The following is an 18294-nucleotide window of genomic DNA, read 5'->3' as shown; positions in this document are numbered from 1 at the left end:
AGACCCCCGTGAAACTTGCTACAAAATCATTGTAGCAGAGAACATTCCTCAGGTTCTTTGTGTTTTGGGTGGTGCAGAGTAGTACAGTTTGGCAGGCCAATACCGAAGAATTGCAGGAAAAGCTTCCACTTCTGTACTGAGGCTCCTGTTTCAAGGGTGTGGAAGGATGAATCTCACCCTGCCCTTCATTCTCACGCTGCAGCCCAGCAAGGAAGAATGTCTTGGAGTGTACAAAGAGGGTCATTAAGCACTTTTGCAGAATCAAGGCAAAGCCAAGCAGTGGCTTGTCAGGAAGGATGGGCTTTATGCTGCAGGACTACACGTATGATTACCATTTAGCAGGAAACAGAACTGAATTCTGGGTACAGCAGCGCATTATGTGGTGTCATAGACTTCCCAAGGGAAAAGTTGCATGTGTTTATCCTCATTAACTATTTTTGATGTGTATGTAGTTGCTTCTTGTGCATCTAAAATGCTTCTCTTTGTACCCTGGTAGGAGGCTTACTGTCAATACTGATGCGGAGTTTTATCCAGCACTGAGGAACAACACAGTACATAAGATTTTATTTTTGCTACTGTTTGAACATGAGGAGATCTTCTTGTTTATTTTTCCACAAAATTGCATCTCTACCCAACCTTCACCCCTAATTTAGCAGACTACCAATTTGTCCTTTGCTTAGACTAATGCCATTTTAAATTCCATTTTTTGATCCGCTATGCAGGTTTGCATAAAAAGGCGCATCTGATGGGGCTAAGGGTATGGCAGAGGGAGGAGCAGCACATACTGCCATCAGTGGTGAGAGGGAAGAGCTCATTAAAAATATGCATACAGTTCCTTACTCTGAAATTCCTTTAAGGGAGAGATGGAAGATGTATCCAGCTGGTGAATCCTCCTAGGAAAGCATAACCTTAACCACAATGCATTCACGCAGACAGCATACTGTGTGAAGCAAACCTGCCAGCACAAGTGGCTCCATGAAAACCATCTAGATTATGATATTGCCTTGGTCAAGCCAATGGGAGACATGACAGCAGGCCGCTTTGTCCGCTGTGCCTGCCTGCCCGAGAGAGGCTGCTCGCTTTACCCGACCCAGTCCTGCTGGGGAACTGGATGGGGGGACGCAACAGGTATAGAAGCGCTGCTGGTTTTCAAGGTCAGACAGGGCTGCTATTATTTTTTTCTCTTACATCCAAATACACAGAGAAGGATTATATAACACATCCTGTGTCTCCTAAGTATTTACACGAGGAGGAAGCCAGATGCCTGAAATGCGTGTTCCTGGAGTAACAGCGCAACTGGGATTAGGTGGCTGGCTTCTGCTTTCTCTTATGTCAGCACTAAATTATTTGTACTCTGGCCACAGCCATGAGCCCTAACCACAAGTAAGGCCCTGTTCAAAGGAACACCTCCTCTGTCCATGACCGGAGGAGCTCCTATGTGTAGAAAATGATGACTCAGCTAGCACATGTATGCAGAGCTGCACAGCTACTTAGGTTTCTATTTGAAACCCATTTTCTCTGTTAATTGTTTCAAATACTGTGCAAGCACCTATAAAAGGCAGCAGCTTCACAGACATGCATTCTTGGAGGTGCTGGCTGGGTGGTCCCGGGAAGGCTGGCATCTGCTTGCCTTTAACAGCTAAAAGCATGGGCAGCCTTAGTGCAGCCCGCTCTTGCTGCCCTCCAGAAGAGTAACTGGATTCTTTTCCCAGCTGAAAACCATGATGGCAGGTATTAGGAAGTGTTCTGCTATGCTGCACACTTGGGAAAACACAAAATACTACAATATAAGTACTGTGTTAAGCCAAACCAAGCAATGCCCATTGGCAGTTTCCCAGCGAGCACGAAAAAGACCAAAACTGGTGGCTGGCCACATCCCCTGCCATGTACCGGACTTCACCCTTCCCCTCTGCTTTGCTTCGCCGTGGGTGGGGAGGGTGACCCGGTGCTGTCGGAGGTTTTGAGGTGGGCCAGGCCGTCAGTGGTGGTGGACTTCAGCACGTCCCGCCTGCAGACGAACGGAGGCAGCGCGGCTCGGCTGGCCATGGCCTGTGCAGGGCTGAGGGAGCCGGGCAGCCCTCCCACTGCCTGCCGGGTACCCCAGCTGCTGGGCAGCTCTCCCACCACCACAGGGAAAACGGGAGAGGGGAAGATGGAGGGGGCACGCCAGGGATCACGAGCTGCAAGGCCTCTTCCTGGGGCAGAGGCTCCGGTGGGGCAGGGCTGCCGGCTTTGCATGGGGTGAGGGGCGCTGAGGCCCGTCTCCGGCCTGCCGTGGGCCGCACCGGTGCTGGGAAGCTCATGGGTCTGCCAGCTTGGTGTCTTCACCAGCACCAAGGCCTTCCCGCCCTGGCTGGAGGCCGCACGCCGCCATGGCGGGCCCTGAGGTTTGTGTGGGACAGAGGTGTCGAGGCCACGAGCCGCGCTGCTGCGGGCCTGTCTGACAGGATTTGCTGTGCTGGGTTTGCTGCGATTCACGGTGTTTGGCTGCTTTGCGGAACAGCACCACACACTGACACACACAGCCCGCTCCTCTGCCCCGCTCCGCCTTCGTGCTGCCCCCTTCACCGCCCTCCGCCTGCGCGCCCTCGGGCCGCCCCCGCTCCCTGCCCCCGCTGCCATGGCGGCGCCCCGCCCGGCCGCGCAGGCTCTCCGCCGCGCCGCCAGGGGGCGGGCGGGCCGGCGCTCTCGCGAGAGCGGCCCTTGCTGGCCGGGCAGCCGCGGCGGCGCTGGGTTGAGGGGACGCCGCGCCGGGCGCCGGTAAGCGGCACCGCGGGGGCGGGCGGTGGCTGGGCCGGGCCCCCCCGCGGGCCGGGCCGGCGGCGGTTGCGCGCCAGCGGGGACGGACACGCGTTACCGTGCGGCGGGCGGGTGGTGGTGGTGGTGAGGGAGGGCCGGTGGTGCGGTTAGTTTCTGTGGGGGATTTCTCTGGCGGTGCCGCCGTCGCCGCCTGCCGCAGCCCGCTGGACGGGCGGTCCGCGTTGTCCGGGGGTGGCGGCTGCACCCCCGCGGGCCGGGGCTCCGCGCAGGCGGGCGGCGAGGCCGGCGGGGCGCGGGGCCGCCGCGGGGTGAGGTGCCGGGCCCGCCGCGGGGCCACCCGCCAGCAGCCGGCGGGAAGTCGCCCGGGCCCGCCCGGCGGGGGTCGGCATGGCCGGGCGGGGCGGTCCGGGAACCGGCATTCGGTGGTGGAGGGCTGACAGTGATCGGATACGAAGACATGGTGGATTTTTTTTTTTTTTTCTCACTAATCTCGCTTCCTTCTTATGCCCGTGAGGGGTTGAGCCGCTAGCACTCCTAAAGTCATCTCACCCCTAAACTGAAAAGTCAGAATCTTGTGTCAGCGCTTGTCAAAGGTTGTGTAAGTATTAACAGCCGGTGTTAGAAACGATCAGGAGTTGTTGTACACCATGCTTACTGACAGGTTGAAAAACCGGCGTTGTTAGGTGGTTGGTAAGTGGTTCGAGCCAGAGCTTTCAGGGATTTTGTCAGGCCTTCTTTCAGCTTTAACCTCAGTATTTGTGGCTGGGGTTAAAGGGAAAAGCCGACAGAGCAAAATGATTGTCCTCCACTGGGGTTTCTTCCACTGGGGTTTTAGGTAAGGCATGCATCATGGGAGGGGAAGGAAGCTGACAGTCAAGTAAAAAATAGGGTTCAGAACTCTGCAAGTGCATAACGTTATGTTGATGGATATACAAAGAGCGTGGCAGTGCTACCTTAGGGGCCTATCACTTGTTTTCCAAAGGGTTTTAAATGCAAAAGTCAGAAGGATAGATGTGTTGTAATATAAAACCTGTGTTAAGATAACAGTGGTCTTTTCCACTCTGGAAGATCTACTTTGGTGTTGTATGCAATTATGGCACCATGATTTCAGGCTTTTGTATTCAGATATTTTGTGATTGTACTTTATGTGCCTGCTGTGCTGTCCTTTAAAAAAAAAAAAATGTTTACGATGGATAGAATAAAGCGATGATCAGACCTCTTGTCTCAGCTGCACTGGTAACTTGCGACTCTTCAGAACCCAGCTCTGGTGAAGAAGTCTTGGTATCTGTACTTTGTGCGCTGAGTGGCCTCTTCCAAGGCTAAAATAGGCTGAAAAGGCAGTTGCATGTGTTCCGGTCTGTGGCCCAGATCCAGTACAGTGCAGGCAGGTGAAAACTACTTGAATTTTAGGAAAATGTATTACCTGGAACTTTTTCCCTTATAATTCCTTAAGGTGTTAATTTCACTTTGTCTTTTACTCAGAGCTGTTAGAGGTCATTTCTTCTGCTTGTGGCTTACAAAACAGGGTGTTACATACTTGTTTTGGAGGAAAATAATCCTCCCAGCAGAAGGTCCACGAAGGTCCTGGGTTGCGAGGCTGATGCTGTACTGTATAAAATGCTTGTTATGTTTGGATGCAAATGGAAATTTCTGAGATTCAGCTTGTGTACTTACAGTACTTCACTCTCTGACCACAACTCCCACGTACCTAATTTGGGATGGTACTTCAGAAGAAGTACTGTTTTTTGGTGGAGTAAATGGAGACTAAGCGTGATTCCAGTTCAAACAAGCCAGCTGGTTTTAAAACCGCATGAAGTCAGGTCAGAGAGACCTTTCGGACAGACTTGGCCTGCCAGCTGAAAGAAATCTTTCCGCATTTATAAATAGAGCCTGTTCGATGTGAGGTTTTGTTCCCGGCACGGCCATCTTTTTGAGGTTATTCAACACTCGTTTGAAATGGAAAACAATGATCTTCCCGGGGGTGGCTGGGCTGAAAGGCTGGTAAAACCAGTTTTCTGCTGGCTGGTTAGCAGCTTGCGTGGGCGAGGAAGGCTCGCCCCCTCCCCTGTGCCCCAGCCACGTGGGATTTAATGAAAATGGAGAAAGATGATTTTTGTCCAGCAGTTTCTGATCTACAAATAAAAGCAAAAGAAGACACCTCGGGAGTAGAGGGCAGGCAGCTTGTTGAAGACTGGAGGTTGTGCGGAGAAGCGATACAGTGGCCAGGAGTTTGGGCTGCAGGGTCGTGGTGGTGACAGCTCCCCGGCAAGGCTTTTGGGTGTCGGAAGACAAAAATCTTTCCGTAAAGGCCGCCGGTTATTTTGCGAATAGAGACAATATTACTATCTTCCTGCCTCATTTGGGCGGTTCTTTCGGTTTCAGCCCTGTAACATTTTAACTGATTACGTGCAGACACGTACCTCTGCTTTCCTCGCCTGCGTGCGGGAGCGTGGAGCGAGAGCAGATAAGGGCTGTGCGCGCGTCGGTCTCAGTTGGGGCCCTCCGGAGCTGGCCACAGCCCAGCCGTTTGTTAGCAGAAGGATTGCTGGAACATCCCAGGTGCCGTGCCGTGCCGTGCCGGGGAGCCTCGCTGCGGGGTCTGGGTGCGCCCGGGCACGGGGAGGGGTATCTCATGTGGCCGGCGTGGAGGCTCGCAGCCCCGTGTAGCCCTCCTTGCTGCAGAAGGGCCGCGGGCTGGAGGCCTGCGCGCTCGGGTGCGCTCTGCTGCATCGCCTGTGTGAAAAAGGCGCATTGCCACAGCGCTGAAGTTGCAAGACATCGCGGGTTTGTTGCAAAACGCTGCGGTTCTGCGGTTTGAGCTGCCGGGGGGATGCTAGGAGGCTCTCGGCGCGCTAGAGGACGGGGGAGGGGAGCGCGGCTGGGGCTCTGCCGCCGCCCCCTCGCCGGGCGGGGGTAAGATGGCCGTACCGGGGCCCGGCCCCCCCCCCCCCCCGCGCCCCCCGGGGCGGCTCCGGCGCCTCCCCCGGCCGCTGCCGACGTGCGGGCGCGCCGTGGCGCCGTGGCCGCGGGGCGGGGCGCGGGCTGGCGGCCCCGATAAAGCGCGGGCGGCGCCGCAGGGGGCCGCGGTGGGCTGCCCGCCGAGCCCCCGCCTGCCTCGCCTCCGTCGGCGGAATTTGGAGCGGATTCTGCAGCGGGGCTGAAGGCAGCTGCGCGTTCGGGGGCCGTGCTTGTGCGGGATGGAAGGCTGCGAACGGCAGCAGCTTTATAAGCAGGCCGCTGCCGGGTTGCTGCCCTCGCTCGGAAAGTAAGTGCAAGCCCGGCGATGGGGAGGGGCATGTGTGTGTGTGTGCGCCTGTGCATCCCGTGGTACCCGCGGGGGGATGCTCCGTGCGGGTGGGAACACTTCGGTGGCGTGGAATTTGCCAAAAATGGTGCCTCTGTATTGCAGCTGTGTACGCTGTTGCAGACGTGATCTTGGGTGTCTTGAACCCCTACTGCTGTTTGGTGGTACTTGCGCAGCAAGGAAGTAGGTGGTTACCCCCACTTGTTTTCCTTAGAGGCCTGCAAAAACTGGGAAGGGTGGAGTGACTCTTCCTCAACTGTAACGTGAGTTTTATTGGCTACTGACAAAGCATAAGAACAGCTGTTTTACAAGAGCTGGCTGGCAGGAGGAAAGCAGCATTCATTCTTTTTGTATACATTTCGGAGAGCAACTCTTCCAAGCAAATGAAAAAGCAGAAAAGCAACAAACACAAGTATTTTCAGAGATAGAGGAGAATGTGTAAGTTTCTTACATTTGACTGTCCCAGTATGTAGTTGCTAATGCAGTGTGAAAAAGTAGTATTTCTTCAGATACTGAGCCCAGTTCCCTCGAGGCATAAATTCAGAAAACACATAAATGGTAATGTGGCATACATTGGACTTGGCATTTGTAGATACACAGCTCAGCATAGTTTTCACAATTTTAAGTACGTTATCTGCTGTGCAAGCCAACATGGCAATTACGTTTAGCTTTTCAGACTTTGACTCGGTTGTTACATAGAAGTATGATGAATAAAATAATGAAGAACAATAGGATTTTTTTGTTGACTTTTGAGTATCTGATAGCTCTTAATATATCTAACGCCTTGGTTTTCTTGGCTGGCTATATCTCTGCCTTTGCACTAATACTTTTAGGTTGCATCTGAGAGCTAGGGCTCCCGCTTATGCTTTCCTGTAGGTTGTACATGAGAGAGTTGATAAGCCAGATAAAATCTGGGGGAGGGGTGTTGTAAAGAGAAAGCTTACCTTTTATTGAACATCAGTGGCAAGGTGAAGGTCATGAAATCTTGCAGTATTGAACCTGTGAATGTGTTACAGAGTATGCAAATACAAAGACAAAACTGACATTCATAGCATGGAATGGAAAATGAGGTATTTTGGACTTCCGCACTTTGTCTAATTTGGTGTAGAATTAACATAAACTTAAAAAATAAATTCAAGGTCACTTCTCTTCTGGTTTTGCTCTGCACTTCCTAGAAGGTGAGATGTTACGTCAAGGATGGAATTGAGTTTTGTACGGGGGCTTGGCATGGCTTTGGTGCCTGCTCCATTTCTCATGGCTGGGGGCACCTGGGAGATGGGAAGCCCATGGTGTGGAGGGAACTAAGGGAGATGCAGCCTCTGCCGCTGCCTCACAGCGAACCTTGCTTTTCCTGCCAGATTCCACTTGTGAGCCACTCCTGGCCCTCTGCTCTCTGATGTACACAACTTGCATGTATCTGGTGGGCCTTGGCTATAGAAGGATTTTTGGGTTGCAGTTTATATGGTCATGGGGCTCAGAAATCACAGACTGAATAGCTGCTCGGTAACACAAGCTCCATGGTCACCTTGTCCTATTCAAAATACTCTTTCAGTTCCCTCCAGAGGAGTGGTAAAATCTGTGAAATATTTAGATTGGCATATGTGTACGCTTCTAATCAACTCTGCTGGGAATTTCTGTAGCTGTCATTGCTGAAGACTTGTTTTTAAATAGAATGTTTGCTACAAATGTTTAATTAGTGCTTCAGGAATCCCATGAAACCAACAGGAGAGCTGAAACAAAATATCTGCCATTTAGGAAAAATGCTTATATTGATGCTTCCCATTTTTACTAAATATCCATATTTAGCTTTTTTCCCCTTAACTTGCAGACTCCTTAACAGTGTAACTTGAGTAGAAATTCTGTATCTGAGCTCCTTTTACTTGAGGATATGCTGAAGCTAAGTTACCACAGCAGTGACCAGGACAAAAATAATGGGCAGCTGCTCTCAGTTTTGACCTTTGCAGCTTAGTAAAGAGTGATCTGTGTATCAACACTTGGTTTTTCAGTCGATCAAACGATATTAGAAGTTTTCTCATTCATGGGAGCCAGTTCATTCGCCTGCAGCTGAAAAAAGGGTGACTGAAACATTTCCTGGCCCTTGCCAGGCCGTTCTACCCCAGCTCCGGCAGAGCTGTGGAACCTTGCCTCAGCTGCTGGAGTTTGCTGGCTAAACATAAAAGCCGCAGAGGAGGATTGCCTAAGTGCCTGTGGTTGAAGCTGTTGTCAAATATGTGTTGGTTTTCCTTCGATTGTGCAAATTCCATGGGCCGAAGTGTTTGAGAGACCGTTGTTGCTCCTGGAGAAAGCTTTATCTGTGTTTAGAAAACTTGCATTGGTGTAGGGTCTTAGCAGATCTTTTGTTCACCTTTATAGTGAAGTAGAACAGATGGTTCTTCATATGATGCCCTTCCTCTTCCATTAAAGAGGAATAGAAACTTAAGATTTTTTTTTTTTTATTATTCAGTTTTAGGAACACTTCAAGAATGAGTCCAACACAAGATAGAAGTAGAAGCTCCTGCAGCAGTGAGCCTCTGGCAAAGTGCCTTCAAGCAAAGAAGGACTTGGAAACAGCTATATCTGGAATTGTCAAAGCTGAACAACAGATTAAAGAGAACTGGCGGGAGGTAACTTAAAATTCTTTTTTTACAAAATATGTTTTAATAACTAACATGGCTTTAATGCCAGTTTTTATTATTCCAGAGTACTTCCTATTATGGTGATGGTGTGAAATTTCCCTAGAGACTTGCAAACATCTTGCTGTGTAATTTGGTCGTGCTCTTGATAAAGGTATTCCTGTATTACTAGCTTAGGCACGCAGAATTCCCTAAAGCTGTTGGTTGAAACACCCGTATAGAGAGATACTGCAAGTGACATTGTTCTTTGGTATTTCTTTAAAGGTAGCCGTGGAACTTTTACTAACTTGAGTCATGTGGTGCTCTGGGTGACTGTGGTTAGCTCTTGAGAAATAAATTGCTCCAAAAATAACACTTATCTATGACAAATACTATTTTGCAACTGGTGCAGCATATGCTTGTTCATGCAGTTTGACAGATGTTCTAGAAACGCTACCTGTTACCTTACAGGTAAAAGCGAAGATTCACAGCCACATAAGCCGCCACCTGGAATGCCTGCGCAGCCGTGAGGTTTGGCTGTTTGAGCAGGTGGATCTCATCCAGCAGCTGAAGGAGGAGGCACTGCAGCAGCAGGCGCAGCAGCTCTATTGGGTAAGGTTGGGTTGTAAATTGTTGCACTGGCATTTTGAAGTAAACTTTGTCCTTGCAAGTATTTTCTCAGTTTTATTCTTAGAAGCCAAAACAGTAACATGTGTTTTGTGTTCCATCCAGTACTTGGGACAATTCAATTGTCTTATTCATCAGCTGGAGCGTTCCTGCAGTAACGAACTAGCAAACCAGATTTCAGCTTGCTTGGAGAGGTAAATACATTTTATGGTGCAAATGAATTGGTATTTATTTTGACTCACAAATTTAATCTGATTTTTGATTCTAATAGATCTAACTCACTGTTCCTACATTTTTAATGGTTCCTGGAAATAAGATCTTCAAAGCAGTCTGAGACAGGATTCCGCTCATCTTTTTTTTCTTTGACTGAAAGTACAGGGCTATAAAGAGCAGGGGAGGCACTCATTTGTGCAGAGTATTTCAAATGTTTAGTTGTTGATGGCAGTTAAAGTAAGAAGGAGAAACTTGGTTTTTGCTGTCTCTTTGTTCTGTTCCTGGTTTGTGGATCCTCTTTATTTGTGTTTGTGAGGGACATCTTTATTTTTATGCATGTATTAGAAGTCTTTTTGTTACCTAATTAATACCAAGTCAGCTTGGAATTCTTTTTATGAAATAATGGACTGATTGCTAAAACATGACAGATGAAGATTGTAAATTATTTTTTTTTCTTTCTGCAACTACCACCTTACTCTTTCAGACTGGAAAGTCTTACTCTTAAACCAGAGGAGTCTTCCATCCTGAATTTTGAGGCTGACACATCTTACCTTCGCCAGGCTATTACCTCATTTGGTTCAATTAAAACGATGGTGAGCACTAAGGCTTTCCTGGGTTGGAATACTTGGAAAAAAATATCTTTTTTTTAGAGGCAATAGTGTGATATACTTGAAGTGATGTTTCTACTTTTAGTTACACCTTGTATGGATCTTGTGTGTGAGTCATATAGTTTTAGCTGTATAATATACATGTGGTGGTTTATTAATTATTGCATGTAGTTGATCGAACTTAGCTCTAGTTATGTACATGTTACTTTAATAGATTTTGGCAGAGACTGAGGGAACAGTGGTTGTATTCTTACTCCAGCAACTGAAAATTAATGCTACGGTATTCTTTAGATATTAATAGTTATACATTGTAGATGGCTTGCTGTGATAAAATTATTTTGGGATTCTTAGGTAAGCACAGTATTTCCTGTATTATTGGAGATAATTCTCTTAAAGAAAGTGGACTGAAGGTAGTAAATCTTTCTCCATTCTGTTTTTAAATGTTGGGAAAATAGTTAGCCACAAAGAACTGACCAGTTGTAACTGTGCTTTATTTCTACTTTATTGTAGAATTAATCCTAGAAACTAAACAAAATTGACATGTAAATTAACTTTTACTTTTCTTACGTTACAGCAAACCTCTGAGAGAGAGAATACTTCTCCCTGGTTCCCAGGGCAGAATTGTGCCCTGATGAACTGCGAGCAGGTAAGGTTAAGATCTTACCTGTATCTGAAAGTTTAGTTGTATTAAAGGAAAAAGAGTAACTTGAGCACAGTATGTTAGCTTGCTTGAGTAATGACTTCTGTTTGTTTGTTAAGAAGTTTGAGAAGTCAGTAACAGTCACTGCGGTGAGCGTTAGTGATCTGATGTTCTAGCTGCTCCAGGAACAGGCATGCAAGAACATAGTATGAAAGTGAATTTGGATTGTGACTGTCAGTCAGAGCTTTTTAAGTGACCGTTCCTTGATGTTGTCAAGCCAGGACTTGGAACTATCCAATTCCTTTTAATGCAGAAATTAGTGGGAAGTCTTACATTGGGCTCTGCACAGAAACAGCATCAGTGAAGGAGGGTGGCAAATTAGTCATGGGAGTTGTGGTCAAAAGGAGGGTTATGGCTGGGTTACACGTATCAGAACTGTGCATTGTAGAAGTTGTCGCTTCCCGTTTTTGTCCTTTATTCTCTGAAGAATCTGGGATCACAAAAATAGCTATCAGTGCGGTGGCTTAAAGTCATACAGGCGATGGAAGATTTACTTTTTTCTTAATTAGAAGGGACTGGGAGTTTTTTGGTTCAGAAGTGCTGATGCATGTTGAGTGTCTGTTTTGACGTTCACCATAGATTGCTTTGGCAATTAGACTGTCTCTTAACTAAGAACATTCTTTCTCAGCAGAAGAAAGTCCCCCAGTGTGGGACAGTGAGTGCCTCACTTGCTGACTGGCTACTTGGAAGCAGACCTGCAGGTGTTTGCCAGGCTCCGTATGTTCCCAGCACCAATCTTGAAGAATGGGTTATGCAAAAATGCGTGTCAGAGCCCAGCCAGGTAAGCCTGTATGCACTAACCTAGTTTTTTAATAAAGGGGAAAATACTATGCGATCGCAGGCAGAATACGGTGGGAATTAAACCTTCTGTAATTCTCTTCTCTCTGCCTCATGCTCAGCTAACACTTCCGGGCTTACTATCGGAATGCTCCAAGCGGTAACTGCAAATGGTAACTGCACATTGTCTTTCAGTGTTAATAGATGTATTTCAATGTGTCTTTGCTAGGATTTAAATTCTTCCAAAGTCTGTTATTTTGAGGAAGCCTGGGGGAATCTGAAAGATTTGGAAAACTGGCTCCTGCAGAATCAACAGCGTGATGTTGCTGGGAAGACAGACTCCCCTGGCCACAAGGACTCCAGCTCTACTTTCAACTCATCCTTTTCCACTTTTGACAAGGTGGAGGAATTGGGATCCCTTGGACAAGAAGAGATGGACCTTTCTGACTGGCTGCTTGCTCCTGACACAGAAAATGGAAGCAGTGCTTCAGATGAGAAATGGAAGTATGAATTTAAACCTTTTAGGGAAGAATTTAATTTGAATGATTGGCTCCTCAAAGCTGAAACATGTACCAGTTGTCGCAGCAGCCAGATCAAGAGCGTGGAAATTGAGAACCTGGGAAATCTGAAGTGCCTGAATGAGCATCTTGACGGAAAGAAGTCACCCACAACATCTGCTGTAAATGCTTGGCTTCTTCAGCATCCCCAGGCCACATTTAAAGTGGAAGATGTATGCAAAGCTAATGAGCTGTGTGCCAGCTTTTCAGAATGCGTGTGTGATGAAAACTGTGGAAAAGAGGCTCTGTGTAAATGGCTTCTGAAGAAGGAAGGGAAGGATAAAAATGGAGTTCCGGTCAGCCAGAAAGATGGTTCAAACCTCGAGCATGAGAAGACCAAGTCTGCTGCCAATACCTGGCTTAACCCCATGCAGCAGCTCACAGGGGAACCCGTTAGTGCAGAGAAAGCAGATTATTCAGCAGAGATCGCAGAACCCTTGAAAGTATTGCTTGAAAGGCCTCTGACAAGCTGGCTAGCTAAGTCTGAGCACAAAGCAGAAAGTGCAGAAGAAAAGGCGAGTAGGGAAAAAGCAAATAATAGTTTCAAGAGTCCTTTCCTAGACCTCCTGGCTCCGTTCCATCTCCCCTTGAACGTAAGCAGTTGGGTGTTGGCTTCAAACAACCTAGAAAACGCTAACCCACCTCCAGTGGAAGATAAATGGCTTCTACGCAAGAAAGCGCAAGTGAGCATGTTTCTGTTACTGCTGTGTCTTAAGTCAATGTGCTGGGTTTATTGTTCTACTGAGTGTAATGCCTGCCTTCTCTTCCAAATTCATAGCTCTTCTGGATAATACTGACTTCGCAGTTTTTAGGTTTCATAGCTGTTTTAATGTTTTCAGTGTTTATTACTTAGTTACTTCAGTAGCTGTGGCCAGTGTTTAACGCAAAACGAGTTGGTATGTTTTACTAAATGAAGAAAGTATACATATCTAAGACTCGGAGGTCAGTTTTATTTTCTTTTTGAACACTTGACAGAATTTGAAGATACTTCAGAATGTGTTTCTGTTTGGATATTGGTAATTAATGTGACTTCTCTTTCAGGACTTTGGCCTTCCTACAGTTTGTGACCTTTTTGCCTGTATGAAACTCAATGGAGATAAAGAAAAATGGCTGTATCGGACTCCTTTACAGGTAGGATGCACAGAATGTGTTAGAATAGCTGAGCCTAAGCAGGACTTGGGGGTACAGAATACAGACACTGGCAGCTGTCACCTTCAGAGTTCTCTAAATGTAATGTTTAACAGCATTGTGACTTCCTTCCCATATACCTTTTTAACAGCTTGGACCATTCCACTTGGTCATTATTCCTCCTCTTTTTATCACAAGCCAGGGAGAGAGCTCATTTATGTTCTTGAGTAAACCACTCTTTAACTGATTGGCACTTAATAAAATTGTAGTAACTTCTGCTGTAACTAGAAGGTGCAATTAATGTCTGAATTTCCAGGCAGCTTCTTTCTTATTTTGGTAATGTATTTACAGCTGATGTCATGCTTTTCCTTTTTTGCTGAGGTAACTCCTTATCATTGTGTTTGAAATTAATGAAAAAAGTCCTTAGCAGGCATACTTCAAACCCTAAAAGGCAAGATACTCAGTTCTGTATTTTAATATGAGCCCCCTGCCCCGCTCCAGATGTCTTGTACATGGTTTTTTTTTCCCCAGAAGTGTTGCTTTCTGTTTATCAAACGTAATAACCCCATTTTATTTTTTTTTAGATGTGAAGAACTGAAGCATCGAAATTGTCCCCTTCGTAATGATCGATCGCACATCACACTGAACGACTGCAGCCAGCTGAATTCTTGTGTTTTGTGTTTGGCCGCCTGCTTTTCTTCTAAAATTTTAACAAAAAGAAAGATTACTCATATAATAGAGTGATGGTGCAGAAGATGCCTTTTTGTTCTGATTAATTCTGAAATATAAACCCACTGAGCATAAGCAATCTGATACTATAGAGGTGTTAGTAAATTTGTATCTGTTACGGGACTACGTGAATCTTCTTTTAATGGGTTGTCACTTGAAATATGTTGAAGCCAGTGCAAGTATAAAGCAAAATCTCTCTGGTGCTGTGAAACGTCCACCTTTTGGCAGTGACTTTGGAAGTGTCATTCATTTCAGCTGCTGCAACTTTGTCATGAGTTGGGTTCCAGCCTGCTGGGATTGCAAGATAATTTGGGCTGTATTTGGAAGCAATTTCTTTTATTGAGCAGTTTCTAACTTGAAAGGTTTCATTTGCATCTTGTTTTGGTGCGTCTCCCAGCGGAATATGTGTAGTCCAGAGTTTGAAAAAGACACAGATTTATGGGACCTGACACGTGATGGGAGAATTGGTGACTTCGTTCTGAATGAGTATTTTTCTTGCAAATTTTTGAGCCATTCAGAGAACAGGGTAGGGTGATAATTTTCATGCGTCTGTAGATCAGATCCTACTGTGTCCCCAGCATTTAATAACTATGTGAATTTCACTGAAAAAGCTGTGAGATGAAAAGAGTATGTGTCTGCTAGTTCTAGGTAATTCATGGCTAAACCACTGGAAAGCAGGCATCTTAGCCACATAGTATTTAGAGGTAATATTTGGGAAGTTAAATGCTTTCTCATCAGATTGATGTCATGCTGTTGAATTGGGAGACACTAACTTGACAAACTGTGGCTCCCACTGATGCATTTGAAAGATACTTAAATCTGTGGATTTCCATGTTGTTATGCGTATGAAAGTGGGGTCGAGTAACTGATCCCTATAGCTGTGGCTATAACATGAGCAATGCCTCCTTAGGTAGCTAGCATTTTGAGCCTGTAGGAAAGAGTGTGGAGATGTTAGATGGAAATGTGGATCACACCTGTCAGCTTGCATGAAAAACCATTAAGTTATGTAGTTTCTGGTGCAGCTTGTACTCACTTAAATTGCTCTTAATGGTTATCGGATTAAGCTGCCTCTTCTCCCCATCCCTGCAGCCTGCCTGGGAATGGAAGTGATTTCAATTCTTCACAACCCTGTAGAAAAGAACTTACTAGCAAGATCCAACCTTGGTATTGTTTTGAAGTGTGAACACATTCCTGTCTGGTAGGACCTGTGCATTTATTTATAAGTAAGTTTTTAGTCAGTGAGGAAGATACTGCACATCTGAAACCAGACCCTGAAAGGGCTTAACATCAGTGGAGCACTTGGGGCTTTCTGCGGGAAGAAGAAAGACATTTTTGAAGTTCCCTTTTCCCCTTGAACGTGTCGTCATTGCTACATGGGAAGACTGCACTGTGACTAACTCCAGCAACAACCTATTTTGATTGGCAGTGGAACTTAACGAAGGTGACCGACGTGCAGCCCACCTCTTAACAATTCCTTGTAGTTGTCATTGTGTGCTACTTGGTCAGCTCATGAGCCTTTAAAACTTGGGGGTATGTATTCCTTTACTTACTCGACTGACTTGTTATCACTAATTGATATTTATGTAAAACATTGATTAGTCTTTTCCATTAAAAACTAATTGCAACCAAAGGGTGTGGTACATCTTCCTTGCAGGATGGTTAACAAAAATGTTGCGGCGCGTTGCCTAGTTAAACTCTGGGTGCTGCTGCAGCCGTGCTTGCGCCCCGTGCTGGATTCACATGCCTTTAGTTCTTTGTCTTGTCACTACCACAGTTGCGTGGAGCTGCACTGCCAAAGCCAGGGAGCCCAGGCACGAGCCCAGGCACCAGGCAGGAGCTCAATGGACAACACCTGCCCATTGCCACACTGCGGCATGACACCTGGGATACACGGCCAGTGTGGCTACATCACCCAGCCTTTGCCCAGCTACTGTAAGAAACACAGATTTGGCCCAAATAACATGTTTCTTATTGCACTTAAATACTTCAGGAGGATTTGTATATTTTAGTAGCCTTCAGTCTTCTTTTTCCCATGGCTGTAGAACACCTCTGGTCTAGCTGTGCAACTGGTAGTTAGTTGCTCTCCAGCTCTTGTGCTCTCCTGGTTTTTGAACACTGGGCTCCTGTGCGTTTTGTTCCTCCTTGTAAGGATTTTCCATTCCTTTACAAACTCCAGGCTGCACTGTACCATGGAGAGAACAAATGGGCTAGAGCTTCCTTGTTAGAAGCACAGGCCAGTATCCAGACTACGCAAAGCTTCACTTAAAACAGACCGGTTTGCCATCTAGAATTTATTAAGCACAGGGGGTAACCTCTTAAAGCACAAAAAAAGATTTTTCCCGACCCTTTTCAGTCCCAGATAAGCTCGAGGAACCGCGAGCTGTGAACACTGACTGGATCATTTTTCTGCCCTAACGTACACTTGCCTCCTATCTTCAGAGGCAGCTTCTGCTTCATGGGGGAAGCTGGCAAGTCCTGCCACCCGACTAGTGGCTTTTCAACACATTCCCCCAGTTGTAAGAGAAGTCACCTGCTGACAGGGAACGGTGAAAGTGGTTTGCCTTTCTCTGTTCCAATGACTACACAGAAGCAGTTTTACAAGATTCAAAAAGCTTCTGTTAGACCTGTTGTCTCAGACTCCCTCACCTGCTGCCGCAGCATGGCAAGCTGTCTCGCATCTACCAGCAAAACTAGACACCATGACTGGCCCTGCAGGAGGATAAAACACCGTGCTTCAAGACGGCCACAGTTTCCCATGCTCACATTTGTGCAGTCCTGCATGGGAGGACTGTAACTTGCTTGACAAATCCTGTCCGCAACTTTATTTTACTTCCTTTTATTCCTACTGAACTCAAATATTCTCTTGGTCACAGTTTTAAGTGGCAAGTTTATACTGATTTTTTGCCATTAGACTGTGAACACAGTAAATCTTGACACACAACATCATCAAGATGTTCTCTGTACTCCGTATTTACAATTCACCTGCATCACTGCTGCCTCCGTGCTGGTTATATTTCATAGCTCAAGCTATGGATCACTCCATTTACAAACAAGTTATGAACCAAACCTTTTGATAGCCCTAGAAACCGCTACTTCAGACAAATGCGCTCAGCTCTGCCCCTGAGGCAAGCAATTCCAGGAAATTTGAGGTTAATGCAGACCAGACACATGATAAATTGTCTCAAGAGGCAGCCTAGCTTTAAGGTTGTGGCAACTTTGTACTTACAAAAGCTTGTTCCTACATTATCTCCAGTGCATCTAAAGGAGGAGAGACATTTTTTTGAGCCTCACAGCTTTAATATTCCACTTAGGGGCAGAGAGCTCCTGGGTCATGTATCAGTCCTGGAAAAGTCTCTAGAAAACCTAAAAGATACGTTACAAAGTTCCTGACACCATCAGCCCATAAAGCAGCTACCAGCCCTTCATCCAGCATTGCCAAGCATGTAGAATTTTAAGTTCTATTAATGGTGACCAAGAAACATGAGTAGGCGGGAACCTGCTGATGCCAATGGGGAGAAAAACTCTGAAAATGCACACATTCTCCTGACGTCCCATGTGACAGTGCCGTGCAGCTTGTGCCCATGTCACCCTTCTGCAGCCTGCGATGTAAAAGATGGTTTCTTTGGTGGTACAGCCCTTGACAAATACATGCTAGAAGGTCCAGCTCTAACACCGCAAGAGTAACGCACAGCCGGCTGACGGACTGGGACATAAGGCTTAATGAGGAACAGCAGCTACAAAGCAGGTCAGAAAGAGCCTGGTTTCTTTCCTTTATGCTACACCTAGTTAAGTGCTGGTGTAAAGCATCTTTCTTTAACTGGTAGCCAAAGAAAGCTAATTGAGTTCAACTGTGAAGGCTCGTTAGCTGTGGCACTTTACAAAACCCCAGTCTCAGTAGCTATCCTCTGATGAGGTTTCTAGCAAAGGTGCATTTCTTCTTAGGGGAAGGTAAGTACTACTATCTTCTCTCTAATATTTTGTTTTGTTGGGTGCGGTGTAGCTATCAAGAACTGTTTCAATAGGAAGAACTCAAAGTAAACTTGTTTTGCATTAAGTTGCTTACTGAGCAGTAAGTTTCTTGGTTTTCCCTTGCTCTGCCTTCATGATATCTCAGACCTATTTAATTGTTTAAGAACTGAAGGAATGAGCTCTTGTACAATAACTCTTAATTTCTGAACTAATTCACGACTTGCTCTTTGATTTATCTGCAAGCAATGTTTGGTATGTGGTTTAATTTTAATGCTGGAGGCGTGGCTTCATCACATCTTCATTCCTCTAA

At 46.4% G+C, this 18294-nt stretch overlaps 1 protein-coding gene across 5 annotated transcripts; it reads left to right on the top strand.

Annotated features, from left to right (window-relative positions):
• The first annotated feature begins 2608 nt into the window (after positions 1-2608).
• On the top strand, positions 2609-15645 carry NCOA4 (nuclear receptor coactivator 4). 5 transcript variants are annotated; one of them, XM_055808322.1, is made up of 10 exons: positions 2609-2760; positions 8529-8688; positions 9148-9288; positions 9409-9497; positions 10001-10109; positions 10699-10770; positions 11453-11605; positions 11831-12841; positions 13200-13289; positions 13871-15645. In XM_055808322.1, exons 1-10 carry the CDS (start codon positions 2621-2623, stop codon positions 13874-13876), a joined length of 1971 nt encoding a protein of 656 aa, XP_055664297.1. In that variant the 5' UTR covers positions 2609-2620; the 3' UTR covers positions 13877-15645. The 5 variants fall into 5 exon arrangements, with proteins under 5 accessions (XP_055664297.1, XP_013154043.1, XP_013154042.1 ...); XM_013298589.3 differs by lacking the exon at positions 2609-2760 and adding an exon at positions 3199-3358; XM_013298588.3 differs by lacking the exon at positions 2609-2760 and adding an exon at positions 5162-5319.
• The last annotated feature ends 2649 nt before the right edge of the window (positions 15646-18294 follow it).

The sequence above is a fragment of the Falco peregrinus genome, chromosome 1 (genome assembly GCF_023634155.1).
Source record: "Falco peregrinus isolate bFalPer1 chromosome 1, bFalPer1.pri, whole genome shotgun sequence".
Lineage (NCBI taxonomy): Eukaryota > Metazoa > Chordata > Aves > Falconiformes > Falconidae > Falco > Falco peregrinus.
The sequence above is the reverse complement of the archived record's forward strand: the minus strand, read 5'-3'. Positions and strand labels throughout refer to the sequence as shown.

Bases quoted from the DNA above. Each gene is read 5' to 3' on its own strand.
- NCOA4 (XM_055808322.1), top strand. From the start codon at position 2,621: ATGGCGGCGCCCCGCCCGGCCGCGCAGGCTCTCCGCCGCGCCGCCAGG. The intron at 9,498-10,000 runs GTAAATACATTT...TTACTCTTTCAG, and splicing joins ATTTCAGCTTGCTTGGAGAG to ACTGGAAAGTCTTACTCTTA. The intron at 10,110-10,698 runs GTGAGCACTAAG...CTTACGTTACAG, and splicing joins TTGGTTCAATTAAAACGATG to CAAACCTCTGAGAGAGAGAA.